The sequence below is a fragment of the Ichthyophthirius multifiliis genome (genome assembly GCF_000220395.1).
Source record: "Ichthyophthirius multifiliis unplaced genomic scaffold scaff_1120509251286, whole genome shotgun sequence".
Taxonomy (NCBI): Eukaryota; Ciliophora; class Oligohymenophorea; order Hymenostomatida; genus Ichthyophthirius; species Ichthyophthirius multifiliis.
Window position 1 is genome coordinate 48181 of NW_004086022.1, and position 23605 is coordinate 71785.

The 23605-nt window shown below is 14.8% G+C and overlaps 2 protein-coding genes across 2 annotated transcripts, besides 49 other annotated features; both read left to right on the plus strand. All coding sequences in view use genetic code 6, as the record gives it.

Moving 5' to 3' along the window:
• Positions 1–898: 898 nt before the first annotated feature.
• Positions 899–934: a microsatellite.
• Positions 926–997: a microsatellite.
• A 147-nt stretch (positions 998–1144) lies between these two features.
• Positions 1145–1212: a microsatellite.
• Positions 1160–1212: a microsatellite.
• A 1685-nt stretch (positions 1213–2897) lies between these two features.
• Positions 2898–2984: a microsatellite.
• Positions 2922–2972: a microsatellite.
• Positions 2929–3016: a microsatellite.
• Positions 2936–2970: a microsatellite.
• Positions 2964–3028: a microsatellite.
• Positions 2970–3043: a microsatellite.
• Positions 2980–3040: a microsatellite.
• A 252-nt stretch (positions 3044–3295) lies between the features above and the next one.
• Positions 3296–3350: a microsatellite.
• A 1553-nt stretch (positions 3351–4903) lies between these two features.
• Positions 4904–4928: a microsatellite.
• A 766-nt stretch (positions 4929–5694) lies between these two features.
• On the plus strand, positions 5695–6369 carry IMG5_176010 (protein kinase domain protein; the record flags this gene model as incomplete). Its single annotated transcript, XM_004029603.1, has 3 exons — positions 5695–5788; positions 5830–6064; positions 6117–6369. The coding sequence occupies 3 exons, from the start codon at positions 5695–5697 to the stop codon at positions 6367–6369; spliced, it is 582 nt and encodes a 193-aa protein (XP_004029651.1).
• Positions 6370–6492: 123 nt separating this feature from the next.
• Positions 6493–6537: a microsatellite.
• Positions 6534–6595: a microsatellite.
• A 116-nt stretch (positions 6596–6711) lies between these two features.
• Positions 6712–6749: a microsatellite.
• Positions 6750–6857: 108 nt separating this feature from the next.
• Positions 6858–6918: a microsatellite.
• A 368-nt stretch (positions 6919–7286) lies between these two features.
• Positions 7287–7320: a microsatellite.
• A 206-nt stretch (positions 7321–7526) lies between these two features.
• Positions 7527–7632: a microsatellite.
• Positions 7633–8297: 665 nt separating this feature from the next.
• Positions 8298–8400: a microsatellite.
• Positions 8299–8400: a microsatellite.
• Positions 8347–8381: a microsatellite.
• A 943-nt stretch (positions 8401–9343) lies between the features above and the next one.
• Positions 9344–9368: a microsatellite.
• Positions 9369–9782: 414 nt separating this feature from the next.
• Positions 9783–9824: a microsatellite.
• Positions 9825–10171: 347 nt separating this feature from the next.
• Positions 10172–10212: a microsatellite.
• Positions 10213–10921: 709 nt separating this feature from the next.
• IMG5_176020 (polymerase i polypeptide 30kda, putative) lies at positions 10922–12139 on the plus strand (the record flags this gene model as incomplete). Its single annotated transcript, XM_004029604.1, has 5 exons — positions 10922–11125; positions 11166–11295; positions 11353–11489; positions 11552–11846; positions 11913–12139. The coding sequence occupies 5 exons, from the start codon at positions 10922–10924 to the stop codon at positions 12137–12139; spliced, it is 993 nt and encodes a 330-aa protein (XP_004029652.1).
• Positions 12035–12103: a microsatellite.
• Positions 12044–12103: a microsatellite.
• Positions 12093–12127: a microsatellite.
• Positions 12140–12511: 372 nt separating the features above from the next.
• Positions 12512–12564: a microsatellite.
• Positions 12521–12566: a microsatellite.
• Positions 12567–13594: 1028 nt separating this feature from the next.
• Positions 13595–13624: a microsatellite.
• Positions 13625–14113: 489 nt separating this feature from the next.
• Positions 14114–14185: a microsatellite.
• An 882-nt stretch (positions 14186–15067) lies between these two features.
• Positions 15068–15105: a microsatellite.
• A 296-nt stretch (positions 15106–15401) lies between these two features.
• Positions 15402–15464: a microsatellite.
• Positions 15465–16129: 665 nt separating this feature from the next.
• Positions 16130–16178: a microsatellite.
• A 420-nt stretch (positions 16179–16598) lies between these two features.
• Positions 16599–16636: a microsatellite.
• Positions 16604–16661: a microsatellite.
• A 19-nt stretch (positions 16662–16680) lies between these two features.
• Positions 16681–16726: a microsatellite.
• A 712-nt stretch (positions 16727–17438) lies between these two features.
• Positions 17439–17494: a microsatellite.
• A 1027-nt stretch (positions 17495–18521) lies between these two features.
• Positions 18522–18578: a microsatellite.
• A 203-nt stretch (positions 18579–18781) lies between these two features.
• Positions 18782–18816: a microsatellite.
• A 238-nt stretch (positions 18817–19054) lies between these two features.
• Positions 19055–19079: a microsatellite.
• Positions 19065–19130: a microsatellite.
• Positions 19071–19119: a microsatellite.
• Positions 19131–19231: 101 nt separating the features above from the next.
• Positions 19232–19286: a microsatellite.
• Positions 19232–19312: a microsatellite.
• Positions 19248–19312: a microsatellite.
• Positions 19313–22474: 3162 nt separating this feature from the next.
• Positions 22475–22523: a microsatellite.
• A 1067-nt stretch (positions 22524–23590) lies between these two features.
• Positions 23591–23605: part of a microsatellite that runs on past the window's edge.

The following is a 23605-nucleotide window of genomic DNA, read 5'->3' on the forward strand; positions in this document are numbered from 1 at the left end:
GAAAACATACAAAAGTAGCTTAATATTAACAATATAAAAACCTTACCTAAATTATAACATCTGTAAGCTATGTAATAAACATAAACATAATAATAATAAAATCTAAGTGAAACATTTAATTAAATAATCTTTTTTAGATTAATAAGTGATTAAAAAATCTTAAAAATAAGAAATTTATTATAATAGTTCTCAAATACAAAAGAATGTAATTGAAAAATATATAAAAAGTGATTAAAGAGATTAAAAAAAATCTTAACAATTTAGTATTAATTCAATAAAAAATCTTAGTCTCTAAAAAGATACTACCATAACTCCTTTTTAAAATTCTCGTTCTTTTAATCCTAATTCAAATAGTTCTTAGGCTCCTACTTAAAACATTAAAAAAAAAAGCAAAAATATAACTGAAGATGTTGAATAAAAAAGTTCTAATGTTATTAAATAATTTTAAATGTAATATTAAGAATAAATAAATAATTTAGATAATTAATTAAAATAAAATGCTTTTAATATTTAACAATTAATTTCTCCCTATGGACATAAATTAGTTTAACTTTAATAAATAAAAAAAACGAAACATTAGGTATTTAATAAAACACAAAAAGCTTATTTAGATTAACTAGTAAGCCATCATCTTAAATTTAAACATTGATTGATATTAATGAAGAGTAAATTATTCCAGTTACTGAAATTTAAAATAATAATAAAAGTAAAATGTTGGAAAATAAAGATGCTTAAGAAAGTGCACTGCTTAGTTAACAGAAAGTTAGTACTATGAATTATTTTAATGAATAAATGAATAATAAAAATAATTTTTCTGTAAAATTTATTGATAAATGCTTATAATTATCTTTCTAATGTATTTTTTTATTATATATAAAAATATAAATATTTTTTTTTTATAAAAAAAAAACAAATAATAAAAAGAAAAAAATAAATAATTTGAAAATGAATTAGAAAATATAAAAAATTCCTCAAAATTATTAGAAATTATAAATAAAGATTTTTTGATTGAATAATAAAAAAATACAAACGGATAAGTACTATCAGAGAAAGATAAATATAAACTTTTTTAAGTAATAACTGATACAGATAAAATAATAATTCATACATCGTAAAATAAAGTAATAAAAATATATTTGTATTAAATAAATAAATTAATTAAAAATAAAAAAAATATAAATGAATAAAAAATAATTATAAAGAAAAAAAATAGGATTTAATGAATATTAGTGAAAGAAAAGATGTAATACGATTAGCATAATGGTTAGAAAATATGACAAAGTAAATATACGAATAAAAAGATTTAAATTTTAATGAGTTTTTTGAAAATATGTAATTAATATGTAGTGCTTGTATGAGTGAATTAATAAGATAAGTAAGTATGCATTTATCTGAAAGAGGATAACTAATAAATAAGATTTGGGAAACTTTTTTAAATCTAATGAAAACTGCATTCGAGTAATTATCAGAAAAAAAACAAAAAAACGAGAAAATACTTTAAGATGAAATAAAAAAAGTGCATAGAAATTATTTAAAAAAATTAGATGATTATGTTCCTTTAGTAGAACAATTATAAAAAAAAATAGAAGAAAAGGAATAAATAAATAACCGAATAGTACTAGAGTTTCGATATTTAAGGAAAAAGGATTCTAAACTTGAAAAATATCTAAAATTAATAAAAAAAGACTTCAGAGTTCTTGAAGAAGATTACAAAAAACTTAATTCAGAATTTTTGAAATTCTAAGAAATGTATGTCAGATAAGATGAATTTTATCAAAAAACAATTATGAATTTAAAAGAAAAAAATTAAAATGATAAATTATTGGAAAATTATTAAATAAAAAATGAAAAAAATAATACATTTTTACTTGATTTTAATATATCTTCCACAGATATGCATTAATAAAATTTTTAGGAAATCTATAAAAAATCTTAAGATAAAGTTCTTAATATTTAATAAAATTATAAGGATTATACAGAAGATTATAATGAGTATTTTTATTTTATTTTTAATAAATTAAATTTTATAATTAAATAGATTAGAAAATTAATATAATAAAGATTTACATAATTATAATTAAAATAATAAATTAAAAACTGATTATATTGAAAATCTTGAAGAAAGGTTAATTTAAGAACGTAAAGCATATCTTTTAAATGAAATAGATTAAAGAATTATTGAAGAAATAGAAGGAAATGATGGACTAGTATTGATTATAGCCCATTGCGGTACTTAAACTCATCCTGAATTACTTTAATTAAATAATAAAGAAACTGATACTTAAAATTTAATACTTTTAAAAAATAAATAAAATTAAACTTTTGTTAGAGAAATCGATGTTAAAGTAATTTATTTATTTTATCAACTTTTTAAAATTTTATATAAATAAAGGAAGTTTAAACCCCTATAACATGGATATAGAAAAAACATACTCTTTAAAATAATTAAAATGATTATTAATAAAAAGAAGAAGTTAAAATAAATATATTAGAATATTAGAAAATTTCAGAAGAAGAAAACGAAAATATTCTAACTAGTAAAATAGATGAATATATTAATAAAAGTATAAAAAAGGAAAATAAGGAAAATTAAAAAATGAAAGAAAAAAATTAATAAAATAATATTTAAAGTTTCATTAATAATAAAGTAGAATAATAATTAGATAATTTTTATAATTTAGTTGAAGGAAGATCTGGTTATTTATAAAATTTAATTAAGTAAATTGTTGAAAATGAACTTTTAAAAGAAAATGAAATAATTAATATGGAATAGATAAAAGAAGTAATATAAGAATCAAAAATAATACAAAATGAAGAAAAAATAAAACTTTAATAAATTATAGAATCAAGCAAAAAAAATATTGTTGAAAATCTAAAGCAAAAATTATTAATTGTAGAAAAAGATATAGATATAAAAGAAGTATAAATTAAATATAAAAAATATAATATAAAAAAAAAATAAAATATAAATATATAAATATATATATTTATAAATTTTTATATATATATATATATATATTTAATATATTTTATACATATAAATTAGTCTATCAAAAGAAATTCTTATTTTGAATAATAATTATAATAATTTGAATAATATTCAGACAATGAATCAATAAAATCTTTAAATAGTTCTTTAAATCTAAACGAGGAAAGTTTTGAAAATTTACTTAAAAGTGATGATGAATAAGATAAACAATAAACTAAATCTGAAAAATAAAAAAATCTTGACAAATCTTATGATGCATAACATGTTTCTATAGTTGTTACAAGTACTGAATCTTAACCAAACAAAAAATAAAGAAATATTCTTTAATAATTAGAAATAAAGAAATAATCTAAAAGAATTAATATGAATTATTCAAATACTATATCCCTATTTTTAATAAATTAATAAATAGAAAAAATCAGTGCAACTAAATTCATTAATAAATAAAGATATTAACCTTATAAATAAAAAAATAACAATAATTAAAACAGTTAATTAAATGAAGTATAGTAGTGGTTAAGAAATGTGAATTTTCCTAAATAAAAAATAAATTAAAATAATATTATTTAAAGCATATCTCCAAATTAAGAAAGCGCATATTATTTTTTTACATAAATAGCTCTTAAATATATGAATAAGAAAATTAAATAAACTAATAATAATAATGTAGTTCTTAAATAATAAAACGTAATTAAACATATTCTTAATATTTATTAAGAAAAACTTAAATTTGTCAAATAAAATGATTAAACAACCAATGAAAGACCCTTATATGTATTTTCTTATGATTATTTTTTAAATTAATTCGGTTTTAAGAAACTTGCAGAAACCAAGCTTAAACAATTTCTTTTAAGCTCCATCTATTATAGTTAAGGCAATCTCAAAATTTAAACTTTTTTAAAGCTATATGGAATTTCTTCCCACTTTAATTTCGATAGTGGTGAAGATTTTCATTTTTTTGCTAAAATTTAAGCTTTTATCGAAGAGTAAGTAAATGCTTAACAACTGTAAACAAATATATACCCATAAAATAGAATAAACGAGGCTTTATAAAAATTTTTGGAAGGCAAAATTCCGTCTAATGAGTATTAAAAAATTAAACAAGAATTAGAAAGTCAAAAAATATAAGACATATCATATAAAGTAAAAGGAAAATACGCCATAGACATAGATATAGTTCTTAATTAATTTCTTAACGGAAAAATAGAAGAAAAAAAACTTGACATAATAAATATTTTAAATATATTCCAATGTATGGATTTAGGAGGAGAATTAATAGTAGGCTTTGAAGAATTTTTTATATTATATAAACTTTTAGAAAAAGGCTAATAATAATAATAACTTAATTTAATGAAATTTTTTTTTGATATTTGTGATCTTTATGATTGTTTTGGTAGACGAAAAGTAATTTCGCTTAAAAAATTTGCATTTTTATGTTTAAAAGGGAATATTTTTAGTCGGGAAAATATAAATAACTTTTATTAATAATAATAGAATGATGGATTAGATTGTGTTAAAAATTTTGAAGACTTAAAAAAGTTTTGGACTGATAAAAAAGATATTATTAGAGTTAGGTTTGTTTCTAGTAATTAATATAATATATTCTTTAGGTAAATGATTATTAAAATTGATGAGTTATTAGAAGTTAAAGGTAATATAAATAATGGTATTTGTTGGATTATGTATAAGGTTTTGGAAGAATAAAGTAAAGAAGTTGTTCTTAATTAGTTTTTGGATGATTTTATTTCAGATTAACTTTATTAAATTAATTTTTATTGTTTAAATACTTTTAAATAGGTATATTAGAAATTTTGATTAATTTTTTCTTTTAAAAATATATTTTTCTATTTTATCGTTTTCTTTATTTTTTAAAAATTTATATTTATTTATATTTAATTTAAATTAGATAAATAGTATTTTTTTATTTTTTTATTTTTTTTGTATATAAATAATTTAAATAAAAAAAAAATAGTACATCACCTTAATTTATAATTATATCGAAAAAAAAAAAAAAAAAACAAAAAGAAAAGTAATTAAAATCATAATATTAAAAAATAAAATTGTAAAGTTGTTTCAAAAGACTATTTTAATTTTTTTTTTTTTTTTTTTAGCAATCATTTATTACTATTAATTTAATAATAAATTATATTAAATATATAAAAAAAAAATTCATATATATATAATTACTAGATACATATATTTATAAAAAATGATATAATAATAAAACAAATCTCAAAATAATTACAAAATATATAACAATAATTCAGAATTAATTAAAAATTAATATGTCCTTTTACAAATGCTATCTGAGGGATAATATGGTAAAGTTTATAAAGCCTAAGATTTAAACTCACAAAAATTAGTTGCAATTAAAATGATGAAAAATTCAGTATAAATTAATAAAAACACAAAAAAAAACGAATTTTTTATTTATAAAAAACATATCAGTATGATAGTTCAGGCATACATAATTCAAATTTAAGAGAAATTTCAGCATTGAAAAATTTTAATCATGAAAATGTTGTTAAGTAAATAAAATTTTATATATAAAAAATAAAAATAAAAATAGATTACTTGATTAATTTTTTGAAAATGGATATCTTTATATAGTATTAGAATATATAGAATCAGATTTAAGAAAGTTCATAATAGAATAAATATAAGTTAAAAAAAACTACATTTCCAATATAAAATTAAAAAGCATAATGTATTAATTAATAAAAGGAATAAATCATATACATTCGTCAGGTTTTATTCATCGTGATTTAAAACCTGCTAATATTTTAATAACATAATAAGGTTTATTTAAAAAAAAAAAAAAAAATCTTTTTTAAAAAAAGGAGAGGTAAAAATTGCTGATTTTGGTTTATCTAAAGCTATAAACATAAGATAAAATAGAATGACACCTGGATGGATAACTTTATGGTATAGACCTTTAGAAATGCTTTTAGGATAATAAGAATATAGCTAAGTAGTTGATATTTGGTCTATTGGTTGCATTTTTTCTGAACTTATAAACTTAGAACCACTTTTTGACTAAGATAAAAATTATGATATGATTGTTTCTATTATAGAGTATTATTATTTTTTTTAAAAAAGAATTTCTAATTAAGTATTTTAATATAAGTAAAAGGGGATTTCCTATTGATTGGGAAGGTATGAATAATTTTAGCAAAATAGAAAAATTTAACCAATGGAAATAAAAATAAAAATAAAGTATTAAATTGATATCAAGAAATTTATGTGATCAAGGAAACGATTTATTAGATAAAATGTTAGATACTAATCCAAATAAAAGAATAACGGCAAGATAATGCCTCTAGCATGTATTATATAAAATTATATATAAATTTATATAAAAAAAAGCCTTATTTTTATGATATAATTGATTTGACTTTAGAAGATATATAAAATAAAGATATTGAAGATACATAAGAAAATAGGAGTTTCATTGATTAAACGTGTAATCTAGAAGCAGCATAAGAAGAAGATATTTGATAATAATATAAATATATATATATATATATATATTTATATATATTTATATAAATTAAATATTAATTATATTATTATATTTTAAATTTTAAATTAATTATTTTATAAATTTTGTAAATTTTTTAATAATAAAAATTAAATTAGTATTTTTTTAATTATATAATATTTATTTTAATTTATTCTGATTTAAAAATTATTATTTATCTATATTAGACATTTATTCTAAAAATATACTTTATAGAGAATAATATATTTTTATAAGAATTTATTAATATAATTATTAGAATTAATTTTTAAATTTTTTTAAAAATAAATTCTTTATTCTTAATTATTTAATTACTAATTTTGAATTATTATTTTTTTAGTAATACTTATTTTAAAATTTTTTTTATTTAAATTTTTAATATTTTTGATTATATATTTTTAATATATTTACTATAAAATTATGTCTATTTATATATAGTATTGTGATAAAATTAAAAACGATATTTATATAAAATTTACAATTTTATAATTTCTCTTTATACTATATAATAAATGTAAAAACTATTATAAATATTTTATTTTATTTAATGTTATATTAGAAATATATAATAAGAAAAAAATAAAAAAAAGGAAAAAATAATAGTGAAAATTTCTTTTTTAATTTAATTTAATGTATATATTTTTCTTTAATATATATAAAATTAAATTTTCTAGAAATAATAGAATTTTTCTAAATTTCTTAATTTCGATAAATTTTATATTAAAACTTTTAATTTTAATTTAAAAAAAAAATATAATTAATTAATTAAAAAAAAGCAAAAAATAAATAAAAAAATTAATAAAAAATTAAAATTTATTAAAACATAATAATAAATAGAAAATAATGAACACTTTGTAAAATTAAAACTTTAATTAATAATAAAGTAACTATTCATATAAAAATTTTAATCTTTACTGTCATCGTTGCTAAAAATAATATAAAAGATTACTTCCAAATACAATAACATAAGATATTATATGCTCAGAATGCAATTTTGGTTTAGAAATAATTGAAGAAAATATATAACTAATATAATAATAACAATACTAATAATAATAATAATAATAATAATAATAATAATAATAATAATAATAATAATAATAATAATAATAATAATAATAATTTTAAAGATAATAAAATCAAATGCCTTTTTATGTTGATCATCTATTTTTTTAAGTATTTTTCTTTACTGTTCCAAATGATTAACAGAAAAACCGATAAAATCCTATTTCTTAAGAAAAATTAGACTAACTAAAAAAAATATAAATTGAAAATGATAATGATAATTAATAATGTTCTATTTGTTTTGATAATTATAAATAAGGATAAACTTAAGTTTAATTATAATGTAAGCACGATTTTCACAGTGAATGTGTTATAAGATGGCTTAAATAAAATAATTCTTGTCCTATGTGCAGATAAAAAATATGAAGAGAAATAAATTAATATATATTTATATAATTAATTAGAAAATTTGTATATATTTATATATTCTAATAATTTTTAATTTAATTTATAAAAAAAAAATATAAAAGATTTAATATTATTTTATTTTTCTTTTTTATAATTAATTTATTTTAATATTTTAATAAAATAAATAGAAATCATGTTTAATTTAAAAAAAAAAAAATTAATTTTTTATATATTATATATATTATTTTATAAATAAATATAATTTTCTAAAAATTTAAAAATTAAAATTAATTTTTTATAAATTATTTATTATATATTGTAATATATATATATCATGGAAATTTAAACTTTTTATTTCGTATTATTATTAAAAGAAAATATAATAGATATTATATATTATAAATTTAATATATAATTAAGTTAAATATATATATATATATATATTATATATATATTATAATAATAATAAAATAATATAATTATAATTAATGCAATTTATTTTTAAATTATTATTTTTCACTATTTTTTTAATTTTTTTATTAAAAATAATATATTATTAGGTTGAGTTAAAAATATAAATAATCACTAATATTTTATTTAATTCAAATTTATATTTATAAATTGATTATAACTTTTATAAAGTATTTATATATAATAATATTTTTTAGTTTAATTTTTAATATTCTTTACATTTTTCTTTTTTTAATATAAAGCTAAAAATTATATTTATATATATTATATTTTTTATTTAATTTTACAAATATTTTTAAAGTTTACCTGTTTATATTTAATAATAATAAACAAATATATTTAAGAAGACATTAAAAAAATACTCAATAAAATAAAAATACATAAAAACATATAAAGAAAAATGATTCATTTAAAAACTTGAGTATTTAATATTCTATTAGTAATTTATCCATTTTACAAATTAACATTATTTACTTTACTTTTAAAAATTTTTGACTTCATAAAATTTTTAAAAAGGCTAATTTTAACAAAGGCTTCATCCATAACAGTATAATTAATTTTACTTTAATTCAAAACTGTATTTGAAGTCATCATTTCTCTATTTTACATAGAATATCCTTTTCTACTTAATTAATTAATTTATTCCATTAAATATTATTACTATATTGTTTTGTTTTAAAGTATGTCTTATAATTATTTTTATATATCTTATGAACTTATTACATTTTCTTATAAATCTTCTAGTTTTTCTGCTATTTTATTTCTTTTATTTTTAAATTCTACTAATTACTATTCTAATATCATTAATTATTCTCTTATTACTATTAGATCAAATGGTATTTATATTTTGCTGTCTTTCTAATAATAATTAATATATTCTACATGTAATATATTATTTTATGTAATAGTACTAATCATAGAACCTTATCCACTTAATTATTCATTTTAAATATTATTATTATTATTATTATTATTTAAAACAGAACTTGTAGTACTTTAACATGTTGTTTTAGTTAAAGCACTTGATAATTTTTTTAATTTTTTTATTATTTTCTAATTAAATATCTGTATGAAACTTAATTATTAACTGCTTCTTATAATTCTTATTTAAATCCTTTTAATATTATTATTTTCATTTACTTAGTCATTTTTTAGTTATCAGTTATATTAGTAAGGCCTATTTTATCATAACTTTTCATATTTGTGAGTTTAATTTTTAGAACATATAATTAAAATTAATGTTGTATATCTTATTACGCTTATTCTAAAGTTTAGTTATATTTTACTTTTTCAAATTAATTCTTGGCTTCATTTTAAGTATATTCTGACATATTTATTAATTTATACTTTTATATATATATATATTTTTTTTTATAATAATTTCTTTTCTTTTAATTTTTTTTGTTTTTTAACTTTTTTTGATTTTATTAAATAATATATTAAATGATGTTTAATTTTATTATTATTATTATATTATATATATATATATATATTTAATATTTTTAACTTTAAAATGAAAATAAAATAAAATAGATTAAAATAATATTAATAATAATACACTTTAATATTAAAAAAATAAACATTTCTTCATTTAATAAAAAAAATAAAATTAATGATAACTTCTTATTTTAAATATAATTTACTTCTTTTATTAAAAAACGAAAGAAATAAATATAAATTAATATTATTATAAATAATTTTAATCTCAAATATATATAAAAAATATTAACAATTTTAAAATTTCTATTAATTTTTTTTTTTCATATAATTTTATGATAAATTAATAAAGTATATATTTAAAAAATATATAATTAAAAAAATTAAATCGTTAATTTATTAAATTTTATTCTTATGATTTATATATTATTAATAAAATTTTAATATATTTTGTTGAATATTGTTGAACTACTTAATTAACATTATTATTTATATTTAATAATTTTTATTTAAATATAAAAATCATAAATCAAACATAATATTTATTAAATATTTTTTAAACTTTATATACCTAAATTATAAATTAATATTCTTAAAATTATATAATAAAAATTAGTATATAAACAAAATAAAATTATTCATAAACAATAAATCTTATTTATTTATTTTTGAAAATAATAAATTTTAAATAAATAATATTTAGATATTTCTTATATTTATCCTTAAAAACAAAATAAAAAATATTAACATAAAATAATTCACAATATTAAATGATAATATTTATTCATTAATAAAATTAAAATATATATATAAGTCTATACTCGAATTTATTTTTTATATTAATTTTTTTAATAATGAAATAAATAAAATGTACATAAGACATTTTCTTTAATTAAATATTTTATTTTTATTTTTTATTTAAAAAAACAAAAATAAAAAGTGATTAAATAAATCAATTAATCTAATTTTATCTAATAATAAATCTAAATTAAAAAAAACAAAAAATGTCAAAAATACACAAATTAAAGAAAAATATTATTTTTACCAATGATGGAGTATAAAATGTAAATTTAAAATAAAAAAACTAAAATATGAAAAATAATAACAATAAAAAAAAAAAAAAGAATTAAGAAATAAATTATAGTGCAGCATTTATAAGTTAGGATTAATTTAATACATTTGTAGATAATATAAAAATTGAAATATTAAATTCAAAGCCGGAATAAATAGAATTTTAACTCTAAGGAGTTGATGCTCCAATAGCAAATGCTTTAAGAAGAATTATGATAGCAGAAGTAAAAATAAATTATAGAATATAACTAAAAAAAAAAAAAGGTTCCAACTATGGCTATTCATAAAGTATATATATACCAAAATACTTCAATTATTCCAGATGAAGTATTAGCTCATAGACTTGGTTTACTTCCAATATAAGCAGATCCGCGTTTATTTGAAGAAAAAGAAGGTAATATATTTATTTAAAAATATATAAATAATGTATATTATAATAAAATAAATAAAGATGATGCGGAATATAATGAGAATAATTCAATAAAATTTTCAATTAAAGTAAAATGTTAGAAAAAATAAACATATAATAATCATTCTTAAAAAGATTTGGAAAATTTAGATCCGGAAAAATACTTGGAAAATGCAATTGTAATATAAAAATAAATATTCTTTATACTTATATATTTATATTTTTTTTTTAAAAAAAATAGGTATATAGTGGCTAATTTAAGTGGGAACCTATAGGTAATTAAAAAGAAAGATTCAAAGAAAATATAATAAAAATAGTGCATGATAATATTATTGTAGCAAAACTAAGAGAAAATCAAGAAATTATAGCAGAAGTAATTTGTTAAAAAGGAATGGGAAAAAATCATGCTAAATGGTCTCCTGTATGTACTGCTTATTATAGATTAATGCCTTCTATAAAAATATTAGAACCTATATAGGGTAAAAAAGCTCAATAATTAAAAGAAAAATGTCCAGCTAAAGTATATGATGTTATAAGTATATTTTTTTATAATAATATATATTATTAATGTAAGTTTAATAATATTTAAATAAAAATATTAGATAATCAAGCAAAAGTTGTAAATGAAATAGAATGTACAATGTGTAGAGAATGTATAAGAGAAGATGAAGAATTAAACTAAAAACTTTAATTGGGGAAAGAATAAGATAATTTTTATGTAATAAAAAAAATAATATATATATATATATAAATAAATAAATATATATATATAAATATATATATATATATATATTTATTTTTATATTTATATTTTTTTAGTTACTGTTGAAAGTGTAGGAATATATGATGCTTCAGATATAGTTATTGAAGCTATAAAAATTTTAAAAAATAAAGCTTCTTCTTTCAAAATTAATATATGATTTTATAATTTTATTTTGTTTTTTATATTTATATTTAATTATAATCATTTGTTTATTTTTTTAAAATAATTTATTTATTTTTTAAACTATTATTTAATTAGTTATTATATTCTTAAATATATTTTTTAATATTTTTTTTTAATAAAATTATTAATATTTAATTTTCTTATTTATATTTAGTCTAAATCATTATAAACAAAAAAATTATCTTAATTTTATAATATAAACTTTTTTTTTTTATTAATAAAATATTTTAACGAAAATATTTTTTTTTTTGAATAATTTTTAATATTAATTATTTTTCAAATAATTAATTTTTTTTAAATAATAAATTTTAAAATTAAAAAAAATGTAAAAATAGTTAAAAGAATCCGATTTTAATATTAATAATAGTAAAATACATGAAAAATAAAATAATTCATTTTAAAATGATTAATTTTATGAACAAAAATAAGATTTTTAAAATATCTAATTATCAAATTCATATTATTAAGATTCAGGTATTATTTTTTTATTAAAAAAAGATTAAAAAATATTAAATATAAATAAATAAAGATAATAAATATAACTATTTGCAAAAGTAAAAATTAGTTATTAGTACAAATAGACATTATTCTTAGGATAATAAATAATCATATATATAATAATAATAGTATTCTAAAGAAAAAAACGATAAATTATATTTATAATAATATTGCTCAAGACCAGTTATTGAATCAAATAATTCTAATAGAATTAAAAAAATCACTGATTTATAAAATTCTTTAATTAAAGAAAGACAGGTAATTGGAACTTTAAATATTGAAAAAAGTTCTATGTAAAATACACTTAAAGATTAAGAAAAATAAGTATATTAATTATAAAAGTATTTTTTTATTTTTTTTTTTAAAAAAAATTAGTTTTCACCTTTAAGGTCTTAAATATAATAGCATCCGGTTTCTTAAAATCATAGTTTTTTATTAAATAAAGTAATATAATTTTAAAAAATATTAATTAAAGTTTTTTGTTTCTTATAAATATAAAATTTAGGAAGAAGTAAATAGATTATATACTTTATGTAAAGAAAAAGATTAAATAATAGCAAATCTTATGGATGAATTAGCAAAAAATCCTTCAAGATAAAGTATAGAAGCTGATAAAACATGCTATCTAACATAAGTAAGTAATTTTAAAAATACAATATCAGAATTGGAAAATAAAGTTGCTTTATATACTACAGAAAATGAAAGATTAAATAAAAAATTATAAAATAAAGAAAATTAATTGTAAAAAAAAACAGTGACAGTATATATATAGAAGAAAAAATGAAATTAGAAACAGAAGAAATAATAAAAAATTATGAAGATTAAATAAGAAAAGTCTAATTATTTTTTTATTTTATTTTATTTATTTTACAAATAAAGTTTTTAATAGAAAATCAAAAAATGTAAACTATAAATGAAAACTAAAAATAAAGAATTGATAATTTAAAAAAAATAAATGAATAAAAAGAAAAAAAATAGATGAAAAGTTAGAATAAACAAGAAATTATTGGAAAGAATTTTATTCAAAAGAATTCCTTGAATAAAAAAATAATCTAGAAATAGAAAAAAATATAATAGAAAATCAACTTAAATAAACCAAAAATATTAATATTGAACTTTAAGAATAGATATAAGTTTAATAAAAAGAAATTTCTTAATAAAAATAACTTATTATTGAAAAAGATATTATTTTATAAGATTTTTAATCTACTCTATAATTATTTCATAGAGTAGAATAAGATCTATAATAATAAAATATTGTTAATTCTGAATCAAATAAAAAAATTAAAGAATTGGAAAGTAAAGTTCTTTAACTTATATCCGATAATAGATAACTAAATAATGTTTTTGTTTTATTAAATATATATATAAATATATATATATATATATATATATATATATATATATATATATATATATATACATATATATTTATCTATTTATCTATTTATTAGTCTATAAATACTGATTTATAAATATGGAAATCCAAATATGAAGAATCTGAAAAAAATATCTATTAAATGTAATAAACCTAATTTAAATAAATTGATGATTTAAAGATATAATATGAATAATAAATTTAAAGTTTAGTTAAAAAAAAAGAAAAATAATTTAACGAAAATAATTATTAAGTAAAATTAATATTTAAAAAATATTTTATTTTTTTTTTAAATAAAAATAGGAAAAGTTAACTTTATTAGGTTAAATAGTAATAATTTCCGCTGATAATGAAAAATCGCATTTACAAATATTTTAATTAGAAAGAGAAATTGACGAATATAATTTTTTAATTAAGCAAGTATAAATTTAATATAATAATTTTTTTTTATTTATAAAATTAAAAATATAGTTAAATTAAAAAATCGAATTATTAAAATAAGATTAATAATCAATATTAGATAGAAATGATGATTTATAAAAAAAAATAGAATAATTAATTATTAATAACGAATAATTAAATTAAGGTTTGAAATAAAGAATTGAAGAAGTAGAATTATGGAGAATTAAAGTTTTTTTTTATTATTCCAAAAATAAATAAAAACATATATATAAATATAGTATAATGAATTATAATAATAAAGCGAATAGAATGCTTATTATATATAAAATCATCATTAAGAAGAAATTAAAATTTAAATATAAAATCTTAAAGAATAAATGGATTACTAAGCAAAAGAATATGAAGAAAACATAAAAAAAATAAAACAAAAAAGCTAACAAATATAAGAAGTAAAAAAAAATAATTTAAATATTTTAGAGAAAGACTTAGAAAATTTAAAAATAGATATTTATTAATATTAATAAGTAAACAAAATATATATATATATATATATATATATATATCTATATATTTAATAAATAATAAAGTAAATTTAAGAACTGTAATTTTAAATATGTTAAAATAAATAAGATAAAGAAAATTTATTTTAACTTTAAATAGAAAAAGATACTTAATTTGAAAATTTAATGTAAAAATATGAAAAACAAGAAAACCAATACCAATAATAATTAGAGGAACTAATAAAATAAATGAAAAATAAAGACGAAGAAATCGAAGATATAAAGAGAGAAAAAAATAACAAAAGTACAGAAATAGAATAATTAAAAAGCAAAATTTTAATAATTGATGAATAAGTATAAAGTAGAAAATTAATATATAATGAACTTTAATAAAAATTTAATTAAATATTAGATGAAAATTAATAAAAATAAAATACAAGTATTTATTTATTTTTAAACATTAATAAAATAACCAAAAAAATAAATAAATAGTTGATTAATTAAATTAATAAATATATAATTTAAAATATAACATTGAAATATTAGATAGATAAAACACAAAAAATAATGAAGAATTCGAAAAATAAAAACGAGAATTTTAATAATCTAAAGAAAAATAAATAATAGATCAAAAAAACACTACGAATCGTTACTTTAAAAACAAGAAAAAACATTCATTTATTAGAAAGTAAAATTAAAAATTTATCTTAAGAATAAGAAAAATCAGAATAATAACGAATTATTTAAAATGATGAATATAATTAAAGAGTTAAAAAATTAGAAGATGATTATAATGTAAAATATATATAATATTTAATTGTAAAAATAAAAAAAAGTAAAAATTAATAAACTAATAATATATGATTGAATAAGAATCTATTATGCAGTTTAATACTACTTAAACATAATTAAAACTTTTATTATCTGAAGTAAATATATATAAATATATATATAATATTAGAAAAATAAAGAATGAAAAATAAATTGCTAATAATAAATTATATATAGATAATCTCATATTAGAATTAAATAATGAAAAGTAAAAATATATATATTTATTATTTTAAAAAATATATTTAACAAACAAAATAAATAATATATATGTATATATGTATAAATATATATATATATATATATATATATAGAGAAAAAAAGAATAACTTTAAATAATAAAAAAATAAAAGACAAAAATACCAAAGATGTTAAATTGAGCTATAAAAAGCATGTTAAGATCTTGATTTTTGGAGAAGTAAAGCAGCATAAATAGACCCAAATCATCCATATATATAATAAATATTAAGTTAATTGGACCAAAAAAGAAAAGAGAATTTAGAATTAGAATGCAAAATGCATGAAATAAGTAGAACTTCAAATGAATTAAAAAGATAAATGAATAGAACTTAATTCAATAATAGATTTCCTTCTTCTGATACTTTTTAAAAAAAGTAATTAATATCTATAAATCTCCACTTAATTTATCTTTACTAGATGAAAATGATTATCTTAATAGAAGAGTATTAAATAGATGTCGATAAATAGTTAATAATAGCTAATATTGAAAAAAAAAATATATATATATATATTAAAATATATATATATATAAAAAACTAAATTTAATTAAAATATAAAAATAAAAAAAAATGCCATAAAAAGTAATAAATATTAAAAGAGTAAAAAATATTATAAATAAAATCGAAGAACAGCCAAGTTAAAAAAGTATTATTGCATTTATAAAAATCTTTAGAATTTGCGTGACTTAAAATGAAGATGAAAATTAAGATGATTTTAATTAAAATACTAATTAAATGGATTTTATTATTGAAGATGCAAATATTTATGATATTGTAGTTAATTACGCTATATAAAAATTTCCGTATAAACTTAAATAAATACTTAAATTAGATGATGATTAAATACTTAAAAAAGTTAATTCAAGAAAACTTGAAATCGTACTTAAAGTTTACCTTCTTAATTTAGTTAAAATGCTCGAAAGTGTACAAGAAGAAGAAATGTTAGCTTATTTATTAAGATTTTATCCTTATATAAGTGATTTCTTGTTTCCTTTATAAGTAAAATAAAAAAACATATAAATAAATAAATTATATAATACAAAAAATAGAAATTAATGATGAAATTCATAAAATTTGTTATTGAAATTTGGTCAAAAAATAACAATTTACATTTAAAATTAAATGCTTTTTTAGTAATAAAAAGAATTTGTAAAAATACAGAATAAAAGAAAGTTGATAAAATGTTTAGAGTTAAAATAATATATAATTGTTTATATATAAAATAAATTATAAAAAAAGAGAGTATATATATCTTATTTTGATAATGTAAAATAAGTATCTTGGAGGAATTATGAATCTATTATATTCATGATAAATTGTTTTGTAAAATAACAATATAAATATATATATAAATATATATAAATATATAATATATATATATATATATATACATGTTTATATTTTATAATTAAAGAGCGAATTAATGAGAGCTAATATTGATTAAGCTTATTATATTGGATTTACTTATTTAAGATAAATAGCTGTTTTATTAAAAAAATAATGAATAAAAAAGTTTCTATTAATATTATTATTTTAAATCTTAATTTTTTTTTAATTTTGTAAATTATAAGGATTAAGAAAATTTAATATTCAACTGGTAAATAATAAACTCATTAAAATTATGGACAGGAGTTATAACTAAATCATCTAAAGAAGATGAATTAGGTTAATTAATATATCCTTTAGTCGAAATAATATAAGGAATAAACTAATATGGAAAGCATATTGAATATATACCTTTTAAATTTTAATTAATACAGTAATATAACATAAAATAAAAAGAAATTATATATAATAATTAATTTTTTGTTTTTTTATAAAGATGTTTAAATACAATAGCTTTAAAAACTTCAACCTATATTCCAACTTTAAATATATTAAAAGATATATTAAATAGTTCTTAATTTAAAAAAAGAATAAAAAAAACATCTGAAAAACCCTATGAATTTACGATAAGTATAAAAATAGAAAACGCTTATAAAAACTCAACTGTATTTTGGAATGAAGTTTTTAAATAAGCGTTAGATTACTCAATTGAATATTTAACTATATATAGTAGAGATATTGGATTTCCTGAAATGTGTTATAATTATGTAAAATATTTAAAAAAACTACAAGATAATGTCACTTTTGTAGTTTATAAAATGCAAATTAAATAATGTTTGAAAATTATATAAGATAATATATTATTAATATTAAATCTGAGAAAGAATATTGATTTTTCGCCAAAAAATATTTAATAATGTATCAATTTTTCAGGTATTTCTTTTACTTTTATATAAATAAATATAAAACAATAAAAACAAAGTTAATTAATTCAAAAATGTTAAAAATACTCCTTTGGAATTATTAAGGAAAAAAATAGTTTAAGAAAGAGAAGATAAAATCAAATAAAAAATTACAGCAGAAAAAGATATAGAATATGATATTAATTAAGATGAAGAGGATGATAATAATTAAATATAAGAAGATGAAAAGAATGATTAAAGATTATAAAATAAAGATATTGATGTTGCAGATGCTTCAGATAGTGATGCTTTTGATCCTTAAAATTACGAATCTTCAATTGATAATGAATAAGAAAAATAAGAGAATGAAAAAGAAATGGAAGATTATGATTTAGATAATATGGATTATGAAGGAGATCCTGAAAATTTACCAGATTTTGATCTTATAGATGATAATGATGATTAATATGATAATAATAATTAAATTAGTGAAAATGAAATTTCAGAATAATAAATATAAGATGAAGAATATTATAAATGAAAAAGTTTTATTTTATTTATTTTAAATACATATTTTAAAAAAAAATATATTTATTAAATATATATTTATTTCATTATAAAATAAAAATAATTAAAATTTAATATAATTATATAAAAAAAAAAAAAATGTAATATTTTATATTTTTAAAATTATTTATAAAAAATTAAAAATAAATAATTATTAATATAATATAATATAATATAATAAAAATTAAATTAATTAAATAAAATTTAAATTAAATAAATATATATTATAAATATAGAAATAAAAATAGTTTTTGTAATATAAGTAAAAATTTAAAATTAATTAATTAATAAAAATATTTATAAGAAATTTACTAATTAAATAGGAAAAAAATTATATAGATATATAAATATATATATATATATATATATTTATATATTTATATATATTTGATTTATATTATATCATATTTATACAATTTTTTTATTTTATAATTTTTTATGTATTATATATAAGTACATATTTATTTGCTAAATTTAATTAAAATTAAATTTATAGTAATTTATATTTTTTTTATAATTAAATACTATATTATGAATCAAATTAGTTTAAATTAGATCATATTAGACATTAAGTGTGTATCTAAATCAATTTTAGATAAAAAAATATAAAATCTATCTTTGTATGACAAAAATACTGAAATTAATTTCAACGAAATGTAATTTACATTTGATATTTCTTGTTCTTTAACTAATTCAATTTTGCAGAATCCATCTAAAACTCTTTAATGTAAGCATTACTGGGCTATAGAAAAATAATATTTTTAATAATTATAATAATGTCCTTGTGGATCAAATATATTTAAAGAAGTGAACTTAATTATTGATTAAGATATAAAAAAAATAACTGAAATAATAAATTACTTAAATTAAAATCTTTTACAAAATGAGAAATTTAAATATTAAAATTCAGTTGTAATTTTTAAAAGAAGTTGTTTATTTTTTCCTATTTTGGATGAAGAAAATATTATTTGTGTCCCTAAATTTATTCTATATGAACATATAATTACTCCTACTTCAATTTTATTAGAATATAATTTTACTATAAATAGTCAAGATTTAACTTAATATAATAATATTATTAGATAATGTAAATAAGATTGTTTTTATGATTTAGAAGAATTAATTTAAAGCAAAGACTTTTTTTTAAATTAATAATAATGTAAATTTTGTTAATAAAAAATATATATTCTAGACTTTTAAGTTGATATTTATATTAATTAAATTGTATAATTATTAAAAATATGGAATTTGTTTGATTAAAAAATATAAATTAAAAATGGAAAATTTAAATTACTCAATAAATTAATTACTTAATAAAATATTTATATTTATTTAAATAAATGATTATTAAAGTTTTTTTTTTTTTAATTGTTTTTAATTTTATCTGTTCAATATTTAATTATTTTCTTAAAAAATAATAAAAAGTTATTTTTTCTTTTTTTTTTCCGATATAATAATTTTATATGTATAGAAAGAAATTCATATATAGATTTATTTTTTCTCTTTTATTTTTTTTTTTATTCTATTTTATAATAATACAGTGTAAAATAAATAAATTACTTCCTATTTAAAATAGAAAATATTAATACTATTTAATATATTTAGATATAATATTATTTTTATTTGCATATTAATTTATTATTTAAAAAAAAAAAAAAAAAAAAAATTTAAAAATTAAATTAAAGAATTTAATTAATAATTTTACAAAAGAAATTATTTTTAATAGTGTAAAATACAAAAAAGAAATTAAAAAATTAAAAAATAGAAAAATAAACAAAAAAAAAACATAAATTAAAACAAAAAAATATATATATATATAAATTAAAAAAAAAAAAAATTATAAAAATAAATAAAACAAATTTAATATGGAAAACTTATTATTTTATAAACTTCCTTCAAAATTATTAACATGTATTCTAGAAATGATACCTCCAAATGAACTTCAATAATTAAAATTAGTTTCCAGAAAATTCAAAGACTTTATCGATTCTCAAGCTTATTTAACAACTTTGAATATATTCTCTTTATTTTTTCCAAAAAAAATTGATTTTTATAGCGACTTTGCTTATATAAATACTTTTATAATAGAAAAGTAAAAAAAGATTACATATTAGCCAATAATAAATGCACATATACCAAATGGTATTAATATTTACTTAAAAATCAATAAATAAAGCAAGACTTACACTTATTAATATATAATTTTTACCAAAAAAACAATTAATAAATAACTAATCAAGAAATAAAAGCAAAAAACATTCAAAAATATATATTTAACATTATGAAATAACCGCCTTTACCCCTCCTTAAATTACGCAAAGAAAACATAGGAAATTATTGCAGTTCTTGGCTTTAAAATAAACTATCAATAATCCTATGGTCTGGTAATTAAAAAAATACAAAATAATAAAATTCTGAATAGTAATATTTTATCGAATTAATTGAAAAAATTAAAAATTAAAAAGATTTTTTAATAAAAGAGGCCCTTGATGGACTTAAAAATGATCCAGAATTAAAAAATTGTGTTAAAAACCTACGTTTTTATATAAATATTAATTACCCTAAACCCGAAAAAGTACCTTTTTTGATACATTTAATATCCCTAATATATACCATAAGTATTTTTTAATGTCAAATAACATTTGAATACCTTCACGAGCATTCAAATAGTTTCCGAAATAAAAAAGAAAAAAAAAACGGATTCGATTTACTCCACGAATATAATACTAAATTTATCACATATATATGTTTTTTGGAAGAATTAGATGAATAATTATCCGATTTTTTTAAAATTTTTAATGAATTTTTCCTTATTGGATTTCCAGAATATCCTTAATTTCCCGAAATGTCTTTATGGCGAATTTTTTTGAAAGTTTGGATAAAAGAAGTATATTAAAAAGAAGATTTCAAAGAAAATATTTTTGGTTGTTTTTTGAAAATACTATAAATTCGAAGACATGAAAATTTTTAGTTTTAAATGAAATAAATTGAATGCGATTAAGAATTAAAAAAATAATACTATATGCCAGATTAACTTAACAATATTTCCTTATAACTTTTTAATAATTTTACTAAAAATAAAAAATTTTCACTATTAGATTATGGAGAAGGATATGATTATTTTCACCTTTTTTTTTCAAAAAATTCATATTAAATTGATAGTTTATTGACTTCTTTTATTGAAAATATTGTTGATTTGTCAATAAATGAAATCTCAGTTCATTTTTTAGGACATTAATAAGTCTAAATGGACGAACCGTATATAGAATTAGAAAAATAATTAATAGATTCTTCAGAAAGGTATTATTTTCATTAATAAAATATGTTCTTGAACAATTTGAATAATTATTTGGATTTTTTAGAAGGAGATTTGAAATACATATCAAAGTTTTTTAAATAAAGAAGTGTATTTTTATTAAAAGAAAAAATGTATTAGCATTGGAATTCCTTGTTTGTATAAAAAATACATTCATAAATAAATAATTTATGGGAAACTTTTAAAGAAAAAGATGAAAAAACTAAAACAATAATATATTAATATACATAAATATAAAAAATAAAAGAATATAATAGTGATAATAATAATAATAATAATAATAATTATAATAATAATAATAATAATAACTAAAATTTTTTATAAGATCCTTTTTATAAATTAATTAATAATTATTTATTTTTAAATAAAAATAAATATAATAAAGATGATAATATTGATGAAAAATCATACATTTTAGTTTATTTATTTAAAACTTTAGACAAAAATATAAATAATGAAATTTAAAATTATATTAATATTCAAAACTTGTTTTAAGATCCATTTTTTTATTAAAACGAATAAGATTTTTTAATCTAAGAACTTAATAAAAACCGAAACCTACCTTTTTATTTAAATAAAGAGGAATAAAATTACTTTTTTTTAAATAAAAATATAAACGATAATATTTTATAGTAAACTATTAATAAATATCGCAATTAAATTTCAAATTAATAAACAGAATCTATATAAAATGAAGAAGAAATAAAAGAATAATAAAATGATTAATAAGATTAACCTTAGTAAAAATAATAACAAGAAAATAATAATTTTCTAGACATTAGTTTCTTTTCAGATATGAATAATGATTAAAATAATGAGGAAATATTAGATAATTAAATAGAATAAAAATTACAATAAAAATAACAATTTTAATAAGAATTAAAAATATAATAGTTTGTATTACCTTAATAAAATTCAATTATTTAAAATGAAAATCAAGAAAATATATAATTTTTCACAGATTTTAATTTAAATAATGATGAATAAATTAATTAAGAATTTTTTAAAAATAATGATATTAAATTGAATACATAACCAGCTAAGTCTTTGTTTACGTTTGAACTAAAAAGTAATGATTAATAAATTAAAAATATAAATAATAATAAATATGAATAAAATTTCAGCTTTTTTGAAAAATAAAATTAATTATAAATAGAATGTTCCTAATCTTTAAAATGATTATTAATTTTTATTTTTTATTAAAATAAAAAATAAAATTAATAATTTATTTTATAATTTGAATAAATTATAGTTTGAAGTATATTTTAAATATAAATAAATATATTTATTAGCTTTATATTATGTTTAAATATTATTTTTCTTGTCCTAATTTTAAAATAAATTTTAAATAAAATTATATTATATATAGATATATATATATATATATTTT